Genomic DNA, 21,550 nt, shown 5'->3' with positions numbered 1-21,550 from the left:
TGAGTTTTTCCCTAGGGGAAAGAGCTTGTACTTAAAAATACACACTTCCCAGGGTTAAGTACAAAAAGAGAGCTAATCCATTTCATAAAATCCCATGTCATTTTTCACCTCTGAACGTTCGTTATAGAAACCACCGCATCTGCCTTTGCCGTTTAGAAAAAGACAAGATACAGAAGGTGCACGTTACCTTACAGCTGAAATGCATCCATGAATATGGAAAAGCAGGGAGAAAGGGAGAGAGAGCCAGAGAGGAAATAGAATAATAATAAGCGAGTAATGGGTACTGATCTGAGAAACATGCCAGGAGTTTGGTTACGATAAATAAGAAAAGCAGGAGTAGATTTGAAACATTCGTTTCCCTTTATTAGCTCAGTGAGGCTGATGTGTACTGCACATTTAAAAAAAATCACAGGAATTTTCATACAATGAATAAAACCACAACAATACATGTAGAATTGGCAGGTGGAAAAAAGGCCCGGCAAGGGCTCAACTAATCGCTCACTTTCCCTCTTCAGCATAGTTCAACCAACAGTATTACACTTTCACCTACAAATCTTAAAGTAGCTCCATCAAATCAGCAGTTCACATTATTGAAAATGTCTGTCACATAGGTACAAATTTAGAATCATCACATTATAGTACATGGCTATTCTAGGTCATCTATAGATCAGGTCTTAGACTACAGTGATTGAAGTTCTCATTACAGCCATCAAGAAAGGACACATAATCATTACCTACTGGAAGCTCACATCTAAAGGCATGAAAAGGTTTCCTTTTTTCAACTGACCCAAACATCATACCCCAATAGTGCAAAGTTCCCTCTCTGCTGCTCTGAATGTTGACAGCCCAACTGTTGTTCTCGGAGTCGTTTAGCAAAAAATTGATTTTGTTGCACTGGAAGAATTATTCTGCTACATCTCTTTTAAAAAAGAAAAAAACCCACATTACTAAAGCACCAGTTCGGTTACCAAAATTGTAGATGTGGTACTTACCACGGCATGAAGGCAATGGCCCACGGTCATCTAAAAATCCTACAGATCTATGCTGAAATTTGCCTTCAGTGATGATGGGGTGCACATGTTCATTTGAAATATTCTCTCCCAAAAAAATAAAAATAGAAATGAGAGGAGCACAGCTTACATTTTGATGGGCTACCCACAGTGTCTGCAGAAGATACAAAAGCTCCACTAATTTTAGATGCAATTTGAAGTCCATTGAGGAAAACTATCTTCATGGTAACAATATTGGTCAGGCCGGGTTGCGGGGGGGATAAATTAATCCTCAATACATGTGTAGTGCTGTCTTTTGATAAGAAAAGAAACCAAGTATTCCACTCATGTCAACAATCCAGGGCAAAAAGGAGAATGTATTTAAAATTGGATCACAAAAATTTAAAGGCAAAATAGAGAACACATGTGGTCCTTGAACACATAATAGGATTTACTAAATATCGATTTCTTAAAAATAATTTATTGCTCTTAATAGTCTTTTTATTATTATTCTACAACAGAAGATACTCAAAATTCAGAAAGAAAGACTGTAAACTTTAGTTTGGCGTTCACACAGAGTTAAAATACCTGCATTTAACCTACAGAACAACAAGAATTAGGCGGATTAAAGATGTGTTACCGTTGTAACGCAGAACCTGTGAACAAGTTCTTTTATTTCATAGTATTTTTATTGCTTTCTATCTACTTAGAAATAAGAAGCCAAAAAATCAAGCAAGCATCCGACAGGACAAACAGTGGATTCACTCAGAACACAATATGCTGGTGATAAATGAATGCAGCTATCAAAATTAGCTGCATTGGCCTGGGGGTGAAATCCATCTTATAAGATTGTGTTGGGTGAGAGAAAGGAAAAGAACAATTAAGTAGTAGGTGTATCATGTCTTCCAGAAAAGTCATGTCAGCCAAACAGTAATCGAATCTCAATTTAGAAACTTGAATACACACTCCAAACGTTACTGAATTCCATTCCAGGGACTCCACACTCAGATGAAATCCTGATGCTCAAAATGGAGGTTTTTCTGAAGTTTTTATTGAATTTAGCAGAAGCAATGTCATCAAGAACAACATCATGGTCACGTCAGAGGCCATGCTAGTGCAAGTAGAAACACTGCTTCTGCAAAAGCTGAATTTCCCAAATGAAGCACTTACACTCCAACCTGACAATTGTCATGCATCCTAGGTAGAAAATTTCCACTGGCTTTATTATTTTCATCATCTCATAATTTATAATAAATAGGCTATCTGCAACTGATAAATATGTCTCTTTAGTAAACAAAGGAATGAAATATCAGTATTTATACAGGATGCATAACTGTAAAAAATACAGATAAATACCATCGTCATACTCTGCCAAGGGAAAGAAATACTGGCTTCAAAGATAGTCTTCAGACACACATTAATTATTGTAAAAATCATACTATAATTATTACCTCGGCATTTTGTATCAAATTAAAATCACAAAAATTAAAACAAAACAGCATTTTAAAAAGATTTTTGACTTCTAGTTTCAAAACTACTGTTGATAGAGAAAATAAAAACATTTCTTAATGGTTACCCATTGAGAGACTTTACATAAAATCATGATATCTTCTAGAAAAATTTTAGATGAGAAAATTTCATTCCCCTAACAAATCCAGTGTATAAAACTTCAAAGAAAAACAAGCGACAAGAAAATGTGGAAAAATATCGCGGAAGTGGTTAATACCTTTAGGGGACTAGGATATTTCTTGACAAGATGCTTAGATTGAAGCTCACCTAAGGGATGGATGTGCGGAAAGCATCATTTTGCTCTTGTTGCACTCAACAGACACACACACTGTCTTTTTGTTTTTACAATCAAATATATATAAGCAGTAAGTTCAGCTTCTAAATATGTTAGTGTACAATAATTGTTTCACCTCATAATTACATTTGAATATTCTTGATTAAGAAAAATTTAGCAGTTTTGAAAAGAAGGCTGCATTTACAGTGCATAGCTGTAACAAAAAAGAACATTGTTGTATAGTATATACATAAAATAAAAATACTCCATTTAACATCTGTAAATACTTAACTACATCAGAGAATGTAGCAATTACACTATCTGAACACATCTCAGAGAGTTCTACCCAACTCTCATTAGTATTGTAACCCGGTGTCCGCTCCTCAGAAAGAACCGCTGAACAAGCTGCACGCTTGACCATTGACAAGGCTTTTGAAATTTGCAGTGGAAGATCAACATTTTGGACATTTACATGGGTGTCAGGATTAAGGATGAACTACAGAAACTTCAAAATGTTAGGAAACTTTAGCATTCTGGTGCCCGCAGTATCCTCTCCCACCCAGATTCCATGGCAAAAGGAAAAAGAAAAAAAAAAAAAAAGAGAGAGAGAGAGACAGGATATTAGTTCTATGGAACCTGTGGTTTCTTCAGGATTGTCATATAATCATTACGTTACGAGAGAAAGCTTGCTTCAAGTTGATTCTGCACTTTCTTAAAAAAACAGAGTACAAAGGCTGATGCCCAGACGTCAGCAGCTGTCATTTTAGGGTGGTTTGTGGTTGGTTGGTTGGTTGGTTGTTAGTTTTCTTTCCTTTTTAATTTATATATATATATATATATATATTTTTTTTTTTTATTTTCCTTTTGAATAGAATACGAACATTTTGAAGTTCTAGGTTTTAAGTGTGTCTTCATGGAACTGCTGCCATTTGAAATGGTTTGCCCTTGCACATTCTGGTCAGGTGCCCCCAGTCCTCACATGTATCCACACATACTTCCCCTAAACCAAGCACACACACCATACACATACACACACACACACATACATGCACACACGCACACTCCATCACCAAGAGACTCCAGGAAAAGCAAAGCTGACACCCATGAATAAACATGTGCTTACTGGATATCATTCTGTCTCTTGCCTCTTCAGCAGCTGTGTTCATGTAAACCATTGTTGTTCTTGTTGTTGTTGTTGTTCTTGTTGTATTGTTGTTGTTTTGTTTTGTTTTTTGTACAGAGAGTGTAAAGTAGGAGAAATTCCTAAGTATGACTTGCAATAGTCTTTAGGGAAGGACGCGCTGTCCCATGAGGTATTCGCCATCCCTCTGTCATCCTCAGCTAGGGAACATGTTACCTGCGCAAGCTTCTCTGAGCTTCTTTCAGTAAACTATCAAAATCCAGAGAGTCATACTTGCTCTTGGTGGAAGCAGGGTCAAAGTCATCTGAGTTTGAATCTGAAAGAAACACAAGGCAGTTTAGACACACCCTTTGCTGATGGCCATTAACTCAATCATTCCAATTCAAGACTACCGGATTTGATAACAACTCTTACAATCAATATACTTTAGAAAACAATGTCCGGATTTTATTGGATATATATTGATAAAAAGAAAGAGGATGGGGAGTAGTGAGCTTTCAAAAATACTCACCTGTTGACTCATTTAGGCTTAAACACCCTGGGAGTTAGGCAGAGCAAACATTAATATATCTCTGGCAGATAGCCGCCCTCCCTTTCCCCCGGCATGTCAAATGACTTGCCCGTGGTTCCTCAATAACTTAGATGTAGACGTGAGAGTACAAGCTGGAACTAATTTTCCTATTCAATGGGATTAATTTAATTGAGCATACAATCCAGTTGAGTATGAGAGAAAGAATCATGAGAATTTCCCCTAAACTTCAACCTGATGCTTCTCTTTGAGGCAGGAGGGGACATAGGATGTGGTCCTCTACTTCTGTACCTCTAGACATCCCAGAAATTTTGGTGCAAATTCTCCCCAAATTGGAAGGTTGAGAGAAATGCTTCACATCCAAGGAGAGTAAATTCAGAAAGAAGAAATAAAGTGCAGGTATAAATAAAGCCACACCCTTCTTGGACTCTTAAAGTAGTCCAAGTAAGCTTTTGGGCAAAGTTTCACATGCTACTTCAAATAGACCTTAATAAAATAGATATATTTTAGCAATATAGAAAGTAAAGTAAAATTCTGTTAAATATTCCTGGTTTTTCTCCATTGATTTCTATGAAAAAAACAGATATTTCTGCTGGTCTTGCAAGTAACAAAGGGTGGCTTGGAAATATAATAAAAAGCCTCTTGTAAATACATTAATTCTTTTGAAAACATTTATTTAACGGAAAACAAAACCATTCTGGAAAACTAACAATTCTACCAAAATATAAGAATTCCCATGCTGGCCGGGCGCGGTGGCTCAAGCCTGTAATCCCAGCACTTTGGGAGGCCGAGATGGGCGGATCACGAGGTCAGGAGATCGAGACCATGCTGGCTAACACGGTGAAACCCCGTCTCTACTAAAAAATACAAAAAATTAGCCGGGCGAGGTGGCGGGCGCCTGTAGTCCCAGCTACTCGGGAGGCTGAGGCAGGAGAATGGCGTGAACCCAGGAGGCGGAGCTTGTAGTGAGCTGAGATCCGGCCACTGCACTCCAGCCTGGGCCACAGAGCGAAACTCCGTCTCAAAAAAAAAAAAAAAAAAGAATTCCTATGCTTTTCCCAGAATAAGTTACAAAATCGAAATGGTCAAAGTAATAGAAGGGTATAATACGAGATACTACAGAGGCATAATCGTTGACTTACAAAGTTGTTTTGCTGACAAGATTGCAAACCAAGCTCTCTAGAACCAGCCTGACCATCCCGTTTCCCAAGTTTCAATCTACCTTTACATACCTAGATTTAAAGACAAGGAAATGTCTTTACTTATGTTTTCCTTTCATTCTGATCACCTTTGGTCTTTACTGAGTTTTTTTCAGCAAGTTTTTTAAGGTAAGAGCAACAGGAACAATTACAGTCTCAATCATAAAAAACAGACACAAAACTGGCCAATCTTTCCTCAATAACATCTTAAATAGTCAATTCTTAAATTACACTGGCTTCAACGTTTCTCTTCATAGGCTAATGAATGGTTTTCTTGTATTGCTAAGGCCTCACAAACAACTGCTGTTACAATCAAAATCTTTTTTGTAGAGACAAAAAAAAAAAAAGTCTAGCTCATTGCTAGAGATTAGTCTGAAATCAGAATTCCACTTGCATTGTAGATCAAGAGGGAAGAGTCCCCCAGTGATGGAGTCTGTGTGATAAAAGTCAGCCTGGAACCATCAGGGACATATACACATACCTTTCCTTGAGGAATACTTTGAGAATATTTTAAATTGCCTTGCTTTGCAATATTCTAAGTAAACTCTAGAATTTCAGTGTTTCTGTATTTTGATAAGCAAATATTTCTTAAAAAATTGAAATAGTAGTTCTCAAGAGTTTCTTCACTGTGAAATATAGTGTTCACATATATACCCACTTATACAGGCTCACTGTTACTCAGAAAACAACCAAAAAATATTTTTGGTTGCATGAGATGGAATGTGGATACATTTAATTTCTGAGGCAATAACATCTACTCCACCAATTTCTCTCCTGCTAATGAAAGGATATTGGAGCACAGTAAGATATAATAAAAACGTTATAGGAATAACTCAAAAAGTCACTCTAATTTTTCAAAATAAATTGTTACAAATAATGATACTGTATTATTTGAAACAAATCACATCATACTTATATTCCCGGCACCTGGAAAACTGTTGGCACCAAGGAGGTACTCAAATTAATATTTGTTGAAGGAATATACTAATATCAAACACCAAAATATTATTAAAACCATGGTTGAAAATATTTATATTGGGATGTGGGAATGATTTATGAATGAATGGCAAAGGAATACATAAAGTTACGTATATAATCAAGAATACTGATAATACGAAACATTTATTTCAGTTAATAAACAATTTATAATGTATGTGTCATTTATATTAAAATTATATTTAAATTTTATTTAATTTAAATTTATACTACATTATATTAAAATTATATTTAATTAAAATATTAAAATGTTTAAGTTATATAACATAACTCATTCCTAATCAAACTTGTTACATTCATAATACTGACCCATCTTTCTCTTTGGATACTGTAGTCCTACTTTAATTTCTCTATGTCTTTCACCTCTGATTTTTTTTTCATTGCAGTCTTTAGAAAGATCCATTTGCTTATAAGACAGTAAACTGAAAGACAGACTACAGATTCATGGCAACTATAACTTAAATCTTGGCTTCACTGTTTTAATCTTGATCAAGTCATTTTAACCTCTCACTCTCATTTATAAAACTGGGTCATAAATAGTAGCTGAAATCGTTATGTTTTGCTCTGACAATATTGTCGTCACCATTACCTAGTTTCGGTAGTAGAGAAACAGGATGTATAAGCTAACTTAATTTTGGGAAGCAAGTAAACAGAAAGAAAATTGATGAAATCTATCTAGAATGATAGGTAACTTTCCTGTCTTGGTAAAATTAATCTGTGTCACATCATTTTTGCTTTACAATTGTGACATATGTGTAAGCTCCTAATCCCTGAGTCCAGCATATTCTTATGCCCTGAAGCATGCATGAACACTAAATATGGTGAGCACAAGAATATTTGAATTCTTCAGGGAACAAAGACAAGACATATGAACAATTTTTTGAGTTCCAAAGCTGATTCCTAGAGTTGATTCTTCCATTTTAAAATGACTTTACACTTCTAACTTCTCATTCCCATCATTTTAAATTGTAATCATAGCCACTATTTATTGAGCACCTATGTTATGCCAGACACTGTGCTAATGTGTCACAAACATTTATTTAATCTTCACAATAACACTATACGGTATTTTACAAATGAAGAAGCAGAACCGAAGGGGTCGAATTGTTTGCCCAACGGCAGTGTTAAGTCAGATTTCAATCCCAGGTCTGCAGGATTCCAAAGCCTGGCCTCTTCGGACTATACAATGTTGGAGCTCGGAAAAAAACTACCTTTGTGCCATCGTAGAGTTCAAGGGAATTGGAAAAATCCATGCTACTACAATGCACATGAAACATACTTTTCAGAAAATACAGAGCGAGCTTAGCAATGGCAAAGTTTCTATTGCTGCCGGCTAGGCAGGGAGATAACGAGAGAGGAAGCATTCTTCTTAGAAATATTTCAGGGAGGCTCCAGTTCAATTTGGAAATACCATCCAATCCTCCCTCTACCAGTGATGAATCGTGATCTGAAGGCCCCTCTAGGTAGCTTATTTTAAACTCTAGATGTTTTGAGAGACTAGAAACACCCTGGCCTTCATCACTGAAGAAAATAAGTCAAATCAACTCAAGACTTCAATCCGTCTTGACTGCTTTTATCAGCCAACATTTGAACAAATGACTTGCCACATTCTATATTTTCATCCCTAGCCCACTATCTCTCTAACAGTCAGCTGCCTCTCCCCTGCTTCCCACTATCTTTTTAGCTTGTGGAGTGAGTTATAGCATATTCCCTCTGAACAATGCACATCACCTGTATCCATTACTCTAGGAAGACATCCCTTCGTTGGACAGAAGAAAAAAAATCTCTGTATTTGGTATTTGTTTCCTTCTTTATACCAACCCAGAGAAAATGCATAATAGATATCTAATAATGCTGAGGACTAGATTTATATGTTAATTCCACGATAAATATTAGACATAAATTTAAAATAACTATGTCATATCCACAAGACATTTGCCACTTTCCTTCCTCAAAGAATTTAAAAGCTTACAATGTGCACATTAGATGGGGAATGACATGCAAAGGAACAAAATTAAAATTGAAAAGGAAATTAAGATGTCCATTTTAGCATTATTTATAATATTGAAAAATTAAAAATTAAATGTGGGCTGGGCACGGTTGCTCATGCCTGTAATCCCAGCACTTTGGGAGGCCAAGGCAGGCGGATCACGAGGTCAGGAGATCGAGACCATCCTGGCTAACATGGTGAAACCCCGTCTCTACTAAAAATACAAAAAGAGCTGGGTGTGGTGGTGGGCGCCTGTAGTCCCAGCTACTCGGGAGGCTGGGGCAGGAGAATGATGTGAACCCGGGAGGCGGAGCTTGCAGTGAGCCTAGATCGTGCCACCGCACTCCAGCCTGGGTGACAGAGCGAGACTCCGTCTCAAAAAAAAAAAAAAATTAAATATTTGGCTATAATGTAATGACTAAATATAATGGTACTATTCACTCAGCAAAATACTGTGCAACCATTAAAGTATGTTAATAAATTATTTTTAATCTCATGAGTCACAGCAGAACATGAATTTATATATTAATTGAGAAAAGTAGAATTTGGAAGTTTATATACATAAATATAAATATATATATATAAATTCAAATATACGAAATTAGACATGCTGAGACAAAATACTGGAAGGCAAATCACTTCATTGGTAATAGTGGTTATTCCCAGATGACAGGCTGATATGTGATTTTACGTTTTTTCTTAATACTTTTTATACTTTCCACATTTTACTCCTTGAGTCTGTACAGCTTTTATAACAGGAAAAATTAATATTATGTATGCTTCAGTTTCCTTATCTGTAAAATGGGGATGATAATAATAACATACACCTCCTACAATAGTTCTAGTACTTAAATGGAAAATGCTTTCAAAACTCCTGGCACTGTGTCTGGCATATGGAAGCACTCAACAAATAACAGGTGTTTCTTTTTTTTTTTTTAAGAAAGCATAGTGTGATTTAGTATATCAAATTTAATTTTCTTCTCTCTAGTTGTAGTTCATAGAAAATAATGATATTTCTAAGTGTCTGTGAAATAATAAGTAAAATATGAGACTTTTGCATATTCTATTCCATAAAACAATGATGGCAATGCTATGGTTTGTGAAAGGATTCAGGGTAGGCCTGGAAAGCAAAAGCAGGTTACACACACACAGCACGCACGCACGCACACAAATCATAAACACATGTAGACACATACAATACCTACCTACACACACATAAACACATGGCCACACACATCTGCATAACACATGCACACACAAAGCACAATACCACACACATACACGTTTAATATTCAGACAACACACACACAGACACACACAATATCCACACAGATACACACAATACACGCCCTCACAAAATATAAAGCTGCATGCACACACAACGCACGTACACAAATCATGAACACATGTAGAAACACACAATATCCACATATATACCTACCACAATTTTCAGCACCTGAGTAGACAGTACAAAGAATTTACTTCTGTCCTTTCTTGCCAAAACCTAAGCCCCTTTCTTCTGAAACTGTCTTATACATTTTTCTTAAAAATCTGTATTCACACATTCCCTTTAGTAAAATAAAGTGATGGTTCAACCCAAGATGCCGACAGATTATGTTTGCTCCCATCTTGAGCTCTACATTATGGATTCCTCATTCCATGTACAATAAAATCCATACCTAGGTCTGCATAGTTAGACTTGAAAAATTGCTTGCGTCCACAAAAGTACAGCTCGAAGTCAGTTTCGTTCGACCTGCGCAAAGTGTATCCATTTTCAAGAGCAGCAAAAGCATCACAGGTATAACGGTAGGTAATGAAACCATAGCTGTCTCTGAAATGGACAAAGAAGAGAAGTTCAAAGCTGGTTAAGAAGTATTAGCATACGGGACTGTAACCCTTTCTATTTTGTGAGACTTCTCCAGTGCCAACGTCTGAGCCACTGCATCCATTTATCAGTGTGATTGTCCTGTCAAGCAGCTAAATACTTATTTCTGGGACAGAAAATCTCAACTAGAAAGATTAATAAATAGGGATGAAAGAAAATAAATAAGGTTCTGAACTCAACATGTCATCTGTCAAAGCACTTACATTGGCAACTCCCATTCCAGTAATCTTATGGCCATAATTTTTTACATACGTCAACTTCTAAACAAGAAATAATCTTGAAGATTCTCACCCATCATCCCGCAGATTTACTGTGCACTCCTCAATTTCACCAAAAACTTCAAAACGGTCCCTCAGTTCTGTCCGTGTTGTGTCAGGTCTGATTTTACCAACATAAATCACACGGCGCTCTTCCTATGGGGGGAAGGAAGGAGAGAGTTTTGCTGGTTCTGGAGATGGGAAAAAAGCTAACCCTCAGCTGGGCACTGTGGCTCACGTCTGTAATCCCAGCACTTTGGGAGGTCGAGACGGGTGGATCTTGAGGTCAGGAGTTCAAGACCAGCCTGGCCAAGATGGTGAAACCCCGTGTCTACTAAAAATACAAAAATCAGCCAGGTGTGGTGGTGGGCACCTGTAATCCCAGCTACTCAGGAGGCTGAGGCAGAGAATTGCTTGAACCCAGGAGGCAGAGGTTGCAGTGAGCCGAGATTGTGCCACTGCATGGGCGACAGAGTGAGACACCATCTCAAAAAAAAAAAAAAAAAAAGTTAACCCTCTAAAAACATTCATAAATGTATAATCATGCATAAGAAACCCCACTGAGCTTTGCAATTAGAGCAAAACATACACTACAATGGAAGGAAAGACTACATTTGAACCAAGTGTTAATTCCCATTTCTTCAGTATCAATCTCTTTTCACTCACATACATTCTTCTCTTCACCTCTACTCTTTTCTACCTTTCCTATATGTCTCTGTTCTACTCTCAGATGAATTTGATGTGTTAGAAAAGAAGTCTGTATAATGCACTCTTTTTTAAAATCATGGAACAATACCTATTAAATATTTGAACATTTGTGACTTGATTATTAATCAAAATTATTATGAAACTGACCTGGCTTACAAAACTATTACATTTCTCATTAACTCAGAATTCTAATAATGAGATGAACAAATTCTGACGTCCTCAAAAGAGTGGTTCTTAAACTCTACTATAAATAAAAATTACTTGGGGTGCTGGTTAAAAATGCAAATTATTGGGCTTTATCCCAGTTGTACTAAAAAAAAATGTAAGATAAGGTTCTACAACCTTTATTTTTAACAAGCACACCCCAGCGATTTTGATGCAGGTGGTCCAAAGACAATAATTTAAGAAATAAAGTCTTAAAATGTAGGCCATTTTAAGCCATGAGTCTCCGAAGAATAAGAGCTAAATAAAAGAGGCTATAAATTTCACTTTGCCAATAAATCTAGTCTTATTTTAGGAATAGACTAGAGGGGTGTGGCCTAATTTTCACAAGTGGAGTCAATATCATCATAATCTGAAAGTCATCAGTAATTTATAACCTACAAAATACAGGAATAATATTTTATAGCCTGAGGATAAATTCTTTTTTTAAAGCACAGCAATGCATTCTTAGTGTAGGAAGCAATCCTACATCTCTTGTTCCAAGAAGATAAGGCCAAAAGTTATGATGTCTCTCAAAGTTTTAAGAACATAAGGAGTTAATATAAAGATTGTGCTCACCATCTAGTTTGTTTGTATACTAAGGACAAACAAGGATAAAATGAATTTAAGGTTGCAGAGATTTAAGTTGGGTTGAAGCAAAGACTAGAAGCAGAGAACTGAGGTACAGACTTAGCTTGCCCAAGAGTTTTCTTTGGATGTACTGAGAGTCCCTGGTCTTGGGTGATGAAAAGAATAATTCGGGCTAAAAGCAAAACGATACCCTGTCTTATTTACTGAATGGTTTTCATTTTCGTATGCCCAGTGTTTGACCAAGAATCTGGTAAGAAGTAGGCACCCAACAAGCATTTGTGAAATGTAACTGAACAATTCGCAGACCCTATATCTTCCTGGATGATAAGCTTACCAATGTCTGGTCTTATTCTACCATATATAACATTCTTGCCTCTATTTTTATTAGGAAAGTATCCTAATGTCCACCTGAGCCTCAGGTGCAAATAATCAATTATCTACTTGACACTTCAGGTTGGTTGTGCCTGAGGAACCTCACACTACACCAACCTTACCGAAGCCCAACCCTCCAGCCTTGCCCTCTCCCCATTTGGTTCTTTCCCAATGTTCTTGTATTAGTGAAATGAACACACTCCAGCCAGTTATTTAGGAAGGAATTTAAGTACCTCCTTTTACTCCTTTCTCTTGGTCCTCTCCACATGTCTAACTACTCATCAAGTCCTATTGATTTATTTCTCCTAAATCTCTCTCTAACCTATTTTCTTTATTCCATGTGTCCTAAGCCAAGCCTCCAGCTTCTCTTTCTGGACTAGTATAACAAAAAATCTCTTAATTTGGATCTGTGTCCACGTTTATTCTTCTCCAATCTATTCTTCCATTGTTGTTGGGATAGTCTTTGCTAAGAAAACAGGAATCCAATGATGTCTATTAACTTATAAAACATTCCAAAGGCTTCTCACAACGTTTAATGAAAGATCCAAATCATTAACAAGACCTACAAGGCCCTGTGTGGTCTGGACCTGTTGTCATCACGGGCTTTATCTCTCATATCGCATTCTTTCTGTGACTCTCTTTCCCAGCCACACTGAGCTTCTATTAGTCTGGTATATACTGTGCACCTTCCTTCCCAAGGCCTTTGCACACACTCTCCCTGCTCCTGGAACACCCTATTCACACTGCAACACTCCCAAGCCTCTCACATACACACACTGTCTACAACAACCTTAAGCTCAACAATCACATTTTTTCTGAGACTTGCAATGAGGTCAGAATTCCTATTAGTTGCTCTTATGGAAAACTCTCCTTTCCAATTGTAATTCATAGTTTATCTACTGTTTAATGTCCACCTCCCCAGGATAATAAAAGCTTCATGACAGTAGAGACCATATCTGTTCTCTTCACTACTGTATTTTAAATAAAGCATTGAAACATAACAGACTATCAATGAATATCTGTTGTAAAATCAATCAGTTATGAATCAATCAATCATCTTGAACACTCATCCCATTCCCTTTATTACATCAAAGATGCCTAAGTGTGGTCTTTATTCCGTAAGACTATCCGACACAAAGGAGAAGGAAAGTTAGATTTGATGCTTTATCACAGAAAACAAAAACAAAAACAAAAACAAAAAACGTTGCTCAGGGAGCTCAGTTGAGTGAAGAAACAAAGATTTCCATAATTTTTTTTTTACAGATTTAAGTGTAAGAAGTAGCTACATGTTTGCAGCTACATGTTTGAAGGAATCTCACTCATAAAAATCACCTCTGAAAATCAAAGGTAGGTAGGAGATAACAAACAGTTGGTAAAACATAACTGTACTAACAATAGCTATTGAGACTAAATAAATGACCAGATGAAGCAGATAACCAATGCAGAGTAACTGCCTGATGCCCTTCCATGTAGATTGTATGTCTCAATCAAAGGCTGTGATTGTGCCGCTTCAGAGCACCAGGCACATCCTGGCAGTCAGGAAGTAGAAATGGATGGAGAGGCACATCCCAGACCATCGATGCACACTTGAGCAAGGGAATCATAACACCACATTCCATTCTATTTACGCAGCCAGCTCTAGTCAAACAGCCGAATGTGATGGGACTGTTATCTAAACTTAAACTTCCTGGCGCCTGCTTTCATGGGTGTTAAGGAATTTTTTTTTTTTTTTTTAATGAGCCTTTTAGAAAAGTTACTACTGTATAGAGAGAAAGGGGGGAAATGCAGACGTGAGAGAAAGAAATTGAGCCATTGCAAAGAAATTGCTCAACTACTATTATGGGAATAAACACAGCCTATGTATTCAAGGAAACTTGAAGTTAAAGTGAAAATCGACCATATGTATGCCCATATGCAGACATACTGGGACAGTCTCTGAATTGCAGCTTTATACGAAGTTGTATGCAACAACGATCCCATACAAAATATAAACCAGAGGACCTTTTATAATGGATACTGATACATTCTACAGTAAAAAGAAGATATAACCTAGAGGGAAGAAACAGGAAACCGAAGGGGTGTTCCACAATTACTTGAATTGCCTATTTTTCTACCTCTTTTTTTATGAAGCACAGGAATGGGGCCATGCCTCGCTACTTTACAAAGATCAGAGATTGGATACATGCTGAAATGCTTATTTGAGAAAATTATTGAAGTGCTTGATTTTCCTACTGCTAAAAATGAAAATAAAAGGCATCCAAACGCCTAGAAAGCAAAGACAAAAATCTTTCTAAGATTGGCCAAAATGTCTAGCAAAGAACTGATTCTTTTAAACATGTTGCAGTTGTATTAGACAGATGAATAGATTTGATATCTTTAAAAAACCTTAACATTTGCAGCCAATTTTTCAAGACATTAATTTCTAAACAGGAGATGAAAGGAAAAGAAATCAAAATGCTTAATAACATTTTCAACTTCTTAAAGGCTTGGAGGAACTCTAAACCTTTGGAAACAGCTCCTTGAAAAATGATTTTCAGACCAGTTTTCCCTATTGAGGAGGATGGAACATCTATCAAATAACTTTTAGCTTCAGTTTTCACAAAAGCTAGTATGCTGATGGGGTGGATAATAAAATTGAAGACTTACGTTGCATTAACAGCTATAGTAAATCCTCATTATACCAAAACACGACGGATAAATAAAGAAACAAAAAAATGACTGAATTAACTGACTTCACATTACTAAAATCTTTATCAAAAAGAGTCTAGAGCTTCCCGGTTACTGGAGGAAAACATACAGTGGTTGTTTCTCATCAAATAAACTACTCCTGATAAAAGGGCTTTGACTAAGAAAAGAGAAAAGGTAGCAGAGAAATGAACATTTGTTGAATTCTTATCTATGCCAAGTACTGCATTTGATGCTTTTTAATGGGTGATCTCTCTAAAATGTTCTATTATGCTAGGTAACAAGGAAGAGCTTGATATAATGTAGATTTTAGCTCTCTCTACGTTTGCAAGTCAGAATAATGTAAAAATCTTTTTTTCTATGCTAAGGAAACTACATAACAACTTTGGCAGTGAAATACTGGTGTTCATTCCTAGATTAGCTGTAACCTGACTGCCTCAAAAACTGCAAAGACATTATAAATACCATTGAGTATATGGTGTATTCCAACTAAAAGAAAAGGTGAGTGGAGTGGAGGGTCATGGAAAGGTGCAGATAGAAAGAAATACCAAGATTGTAAAAAAGGCTAAAAATGTCTTGCCGTTAATATTGATTATCTAACCTAATTCAGCAGGTATTCAATAAATGCCTACTACTAGGTGGTGTTCTTAGACAAAAAACAAAATTGTAGCATTAAACTTTTCCAAAGTGTCCCCCACTCATGTACCGTGTGCTACTATCCCTGCTTAGCGTCTAAGGCTGGTTAATGTGAGCAAGTCCAGGTTAGTCTACTTAAGAGGTAAGATGCAAATAAAAGCTAACATGCAAGTAAACATACTGGTAAGTCAGAAAACATGAAAACTATAGAATAAGAGTATGCATAACTACTTTTTTAAAAAGCTTCACTGAATTGATATATCAAAAAATTGTACATATTAAACATATACATTTTGATGAGTTTGGACATATGCCTATATCCTTGATACCATCATCACAATCATGGTACTATATGTATTCATCACCTTCAAAATGTATTTGTGGTTTTTTTTTTTTTCTGTGTGTGTGTGTGTGTGTGTGAATAATATGAAATTTATCCTCTCAACATTTTTAAAGTGTACAATAGCATAGTTAACTATAGGTACTATGTTGTATAACAGATCTCTAGAATTTATTCATCTTGCCATAAAACTGAACATTTCTAAATATTGAACTTAGAGTCATAATATAACATATACTCACCCACATAAAATATCTCTTTAAAGAGGCTTGAATAGAAAGCTATCTCATTTTCTCCAAAAAAGATTAACTCTGAGCACTGTGGGAGGCCAAGGAGGGCAGATCATGAGGTCAGCAGATCAAGACCATCCTGGCTAACACAGTGAAACCCCATCTCTACTAAAAATACAAAAAAATTAGCCAGGCGTGGTGGCGGGTGCCTGTAGTCCCAGCTACTTGGGAGGCTGAGGCAGGAGAATGGCGTGAACCTGGGAGGCGGAGCTTGCAGTGAGCCAAGATTGCGCCACTACACTCCAGCCTGGGTGACAGAGCAAGACTCTGTCCCAAAAAAAAAAAAAAAAAAAAAGGAAGAACTCTGAGTAATTGCACAATTTCTTTTCATTCCATTTGGAAGAAGTTTATAATTATCAGTAGCAATACACTGTCCCTGGCTTCTGAGCTGGACACTGACCAACTGAGAAGTAAAGTAACAGTCACTGCTGCCCGAGCACATCTGGTTTTGGTTTTAAGTGCTGAGCCGTATCATAATGTCTAGATTTGCCCTTTAAATTAACATCCCATTATCATGTTTTCTGGCAGAAAACTGTACAGATTGCAAATGGAGTTGGACTTAGAACTCCACAAGAAATTAGAGCAGTGACAGTTTAGACATTAAGTACTAAACTCTGGCTTGCAGAGTCCCAATATAACCTGAATTATTTCAAGCTTATGAGTCTGAGAAAGGCAGAAAGTGAATTGCTTTTTGAGAAAGAGTCTGGATGGAAATTAAAGGAAAGTGCCAACCGAAACAATGGTAACATTCAACCACAATATATGGTTTTGCATTGGTAATTACTAATTATTAGCATTCTCTTTGCTTTTGGATTTGGTTCACTCAACTTGGGCTGAATTAGGATTTTAGAAACATAAGCAATGAAAAGTTTACAGATTTCCTAAAACACCTCCTACTTATGGAACTCAAAATAGAAGTAATGCAGACAAAGGTTTATAAAGATGCCTTTAATTTTGTAAGATAACAATTATTAAATTTCTAAAGTGTTTTTTTTTTTTTTTTTCATTGCCTTTTGGAGCCTCTGTTTTTCTGGTTCCCTAAATATATGATTGCTTTGATTAATGGATAACCCAACACTGCACCCAAGATATCTTAGATGTAATTTACTTCTTACTCATTACTTTAAGGGTGTTTCAAAAATTGAAAGAACATCACCTACCTGACCAACTTAGGTCTGGACTGTCCTCATTCCCTTAGCTCTTCCATGTATGAATTCTCAAGTTAATTTTTTCAAATCAGTTAAAAATCATTGCATGTATCCCTGCACTCAAGTCCATAAAAATATACTTTGGGGATGCATTATGGCACTGGAAAGCCAACCATTTGGAGGAAGGAAATCAATCCAAAAAAATTCATGTGGGTAAACTCATTAAATAGTTCCACGATGCCTTCAAGACAGATTTCAAAATCTTTAGTATGAATTATACGACCCTTTATGCTACCTTCCACTGTTCCCTCTAGAGTTATTTCTTGCCCCTCTTGTGTCTCAGTGTTCTAATTAAATGACTAGTAGTTTCTCCATATACCTTATTCGTTTTTAGAGACTTAGTATAAGCTATAGCCTCTGTCTAAAACAGCAATGTCCAGTAATAATACAGTGTAGTATATGTCATTTAAAATTTTCTAAGAGCCACATTTAAAAAAGTAAAAATATGAAAAAAAGTAAAAATATTATTAACATTATTCAATGTTAATAATATATTGTATTGGGCTCAACATGTCCAAACTATTATATCATTTTGTGATTGATATAAAAAGATTAATGAAGTATTTTACACTATTTTTTATACCAAGTCTTCTAAATCCAATCACACAGTACATCGTAATATAACCCAATCAAATTAGCCATGTGGCTAAAGGCTACCATGTTGGACACTGCAGGGGGAGAAAACCTTTGTCCTTTCTCCCTTTAGGATCTGGATTAATCTCACCCTGTCTGAGGTTCTCCTTCATACACAGATCTGGGTGCCCCCTAGTATACTACCACAACAGTGCCACAGATGCACCCCTTATAATAGCACTTATCACACTGTATTGCCTGTTTGTGTATCTTTGTCTGCCAGTAGAGTTGAAGTTCCTTGGATACAGGGGCCATGTCTTTCCTAATTTTATATCCCAACCACATGGCAGATATTTATTACAGAAAGAGCTATGAGTTTTCACTCATGTTCAATAGAAATAGCATGTAATTATCCAAGTGGAAATTGGTTAAACAGTAAGTCCCAAATCTTTATTAAGCACTTATCACTTATAGTTCACTCTGTTAGTAAACAATCTCTATGTTCTAGGTTTCCTTCAATCTACTTTTCAAAAACAAAAATGAACTTTAAAGTCAAGATTCTCACAAATGTCTAGTTAATGTAAAATGATTTAATACAAACCAAGTTGACACTTGTATTACAAGTGTGCTTTGGAAGAGAATTGATACAGATTATTTTCATCTAAGAATTAACAGAGGAACTAGTCAACATTTGTAACACAAAGGAACAATAGGTAGCATCTGCTTCCAAGCTGAGGCTGGTCACCCTCAGGGTGCTTTTGTTTCATCTAGACCAATGACACTACTTGCTCTATTTGTAAAGGATCAAACTAGCAACAAAAAAGACACCTTCCTTCCTTTCTTTGTTAATATCTGGCACTTAGTCATCTTTAGAAGGTATAAAATAAATACATGTCATTTATTTACATACTTTTGATTAAAATATTAATCTGGCTTTAGTTATAACTATGTTGTGTCTTGGCCATATAAGCAAATTTATGATGAAACTATTAATCTTTCTCTTTAATGTCCTATTTTTGAGGGAAAAAATGAAGGATTTTATAATATATAAATTTGCAAACACCAAAATAGTCATTTTCCTACATGCTTGCTCAGCATGATTTTCTTTTGTAATGATTATAATGTGCCATATTAAAAGGCTTTGTAAATTATATGGCACTATATAAATGTGAGTTATTATAATTATTGAATACACCATTAATTAAATACAGTGACATTAGAAAAATTGAATTTTAATTTTCATTAGTCTTCATAAGTGTTAACTAATGACACTTTGGCAAATCTTAATATCACTGCTCATTTGGAAGTTGAGAAAAATGTGGCAAATTGTTGTAATTTGCAAAATGCCTTTGATTCAGTCTTAGGTAGATTCAAAGTTAAATGGCAGCAAACCCTCCAAAACTTTGGCCCAAGTGTTCAATTACTTCTCCCTTCTTTCTCCTTAAATGCCTGTGTTAAGCAAATCTCTCATTTAACCTTTATCCTCCAGCTGGTAACTGTTGGCCAATGCTTGATTTTGATTCCATTAGTCAGCTCTTTTATATAGGTTTTGCAAAGTTGTGTTGATGTTAGTGAGTTTTCTTAAAGATAACATATAAATCTAACCTTTACAGTCAAAAATCATTTCCCTAAGCCATGGCTAGCTTAGATGCAAGATATGTCAAAAGCTGATCTTCACCGAGCTAACTCTGAGTGGCTAGCACAGACAGGCAGCAGCTGCACTGAATAAAAGCAGTGCTATATCTCATTGATTAGTCATGGTTCCCTAGAGCACCATGTCAGAAAAGATCGTAAGGCTCTGAAGGGGCTCAATGGAAAAGAGTTCCATTATCGATTAGGAATGTCTGCCATGGGCATGGGCTGGATTTTGACAACTGGACTGCCTTATTTTTGCCATCCAAAGTCTAGGTTGATAAACAGCAGTAGGGAGCTGGGGTAAAGCCTACCTACTAGTCAGCAGTTGCTGAAAATGAGTACTGATCTTCAGAGAGCAAATAAATATAACATAACCTGGATCTTTACACAGAAGGGTCAGCACTGTCTCTATGTCAAGTGAATATAATACCTCCTTGTAAGTGGTGCTGAAATCCATAAAATGTCACTGAAAAGTAGTTCGTAAGAAACGTGGGTGTGTCAACTACCCAGTTAGATGGCGACCATCACACAGAAGGTGATGACTTTCTTTCTTTTTTTTTTTTTTTTAATACAGAGTCTCACTCTGTCACCCAGGCTGGAGTTCAGTGATGCAATCTCAGCTCATTGCAACCTCTACCTCCCCAGTTCAAGCAATTCTCCTGCCTTAGCCTCCCAAGTAGCTGGGATTACAGGCATGTGCCACCACGCCTGGCTAATTTGTGTGTTTTTAGTACAGACAAAGTTTCCTGTCTCCTATGTTATTTCCTGTTTCCTATGTTGGCCAGACTGGTCTCAAACTTCTGGCCTTAAGTGATCCAACCGCCTTGGCCTCCCAAAGTGCTGGAATTACAGGCGTGAGCCATTGCGCCCGGCCAGAAATGATGACTTTCTTAGCAACTCTTCCTCCCCTGCCTCTTTTAAATCCAACTTGAACTCAGTCTCTTCATGGACAATTTAAGTCTCCTGCTGGCCAAAAAGACAAAAACTGAAACAAGATAGCAATCCCTCCTCATTTCCACTCAAAGAGAGAAGTAACAGGAAACAGAAAGAAAAACTCATCCTGTGACCAGAAAGAACCAATATCTGACTGAAAAAAAAAATCTCTGCTCCCTCCATTTTTCAAAACAGAAGGTGAAAACAGTAACGAACTTCAAAATGAAACTGTGAGTGAGAAATATACTGACTTAAACATTTTGTTTTCCAATAAGTTAGGTCAACGGGGACTGAAGACTTACGGATATTTTAAAGCCAAAAGGCTGAAAATGGCCTGTTCTAACAAACTAACAAAGACTTAGCTTTTGTTTATTTTCTAATCTATCACCAAAAAAAGCACACAGAAAAAGAAGAAACCCTACTTTAAAATAAAAGTGAGCTCCAGGCCACTTACAATTGCCTTCTGCCTCTGCCTCTCCCTTTGTTTGGCCCTCTCAGACTCTCGCTTCTCATACTCTCTGCGATATTCTTCCCTCTTCAGCCTCTCGTGCTGATACTCCTCGTAGCTGTCATACCTGGGAAACATAACTTCATCACTAAGTCAACCAC

The 21,550-nt window shown here is 36.6% G+C and overlaps 1 protein-coding gene across 5 annotated transcripts in view; it reads right to left on the bottom strand.

The window, feature by feature from the left end:
- Nucleotides 1-337: 337 nt before the first annotated feature.
- Nucleotides 338-21,550, bottom strand: part of PPARGC1A (PPARG coactivator 1 alpha) — a 685,828-nt gene continuing 664,615 nt past the window's right edge. For all 5 annotated transcript variants that reach the window (XM_050790682.1, XM_050790683.1, XM_050790680.1 and 2 more), the window contains 4 exons: nucleotides 21,396-21,516; nucleotides 10,804-10,925; nucleotides 10,307-10,458; nucleotides 338-4,229 (listed from right to left, as the gene is read on the bottom strand). In XM_050790682.1, the coding sequence (XP_050646639.1) occupies nucleotides 4,126-4,229; nucleotides 10,307-10,458; nucleotides 10,804-10,925; nucleotides 21,396-21,516 (499 nt within the window). In that variant the 3' untranslated portion in view covers nucleotides 338-4,125. The remainder of the gene's footprint in view (nucleotides 4,230-10,306; nucleotides 10,459-10,803; nucleotides 10,926-21,395; nucleotides 21,517-21,550) is intronic.

The sequence above is a fragment of the Macaca thibetana genome, chromosome 5 (genome assembly GCF_024542745.1).
Source record: "Macaca thibetana thibetana isolate TM-01 chromosome 5, ASM2454274v1, whole genome shotgun sequence".
Taxonomy (NCBI): domain Eukaryota; kingdom Metazoa; phylum Chordata; class Mammalia; order Primates; family Cercopithecidae; genus Macaca; species Macaca thibetana.
The sequence above is the reverse complement of the archived record's forward strand: the minus strand, read 5'-3'. Positions and strand labels throughout refer to the sequence as shown.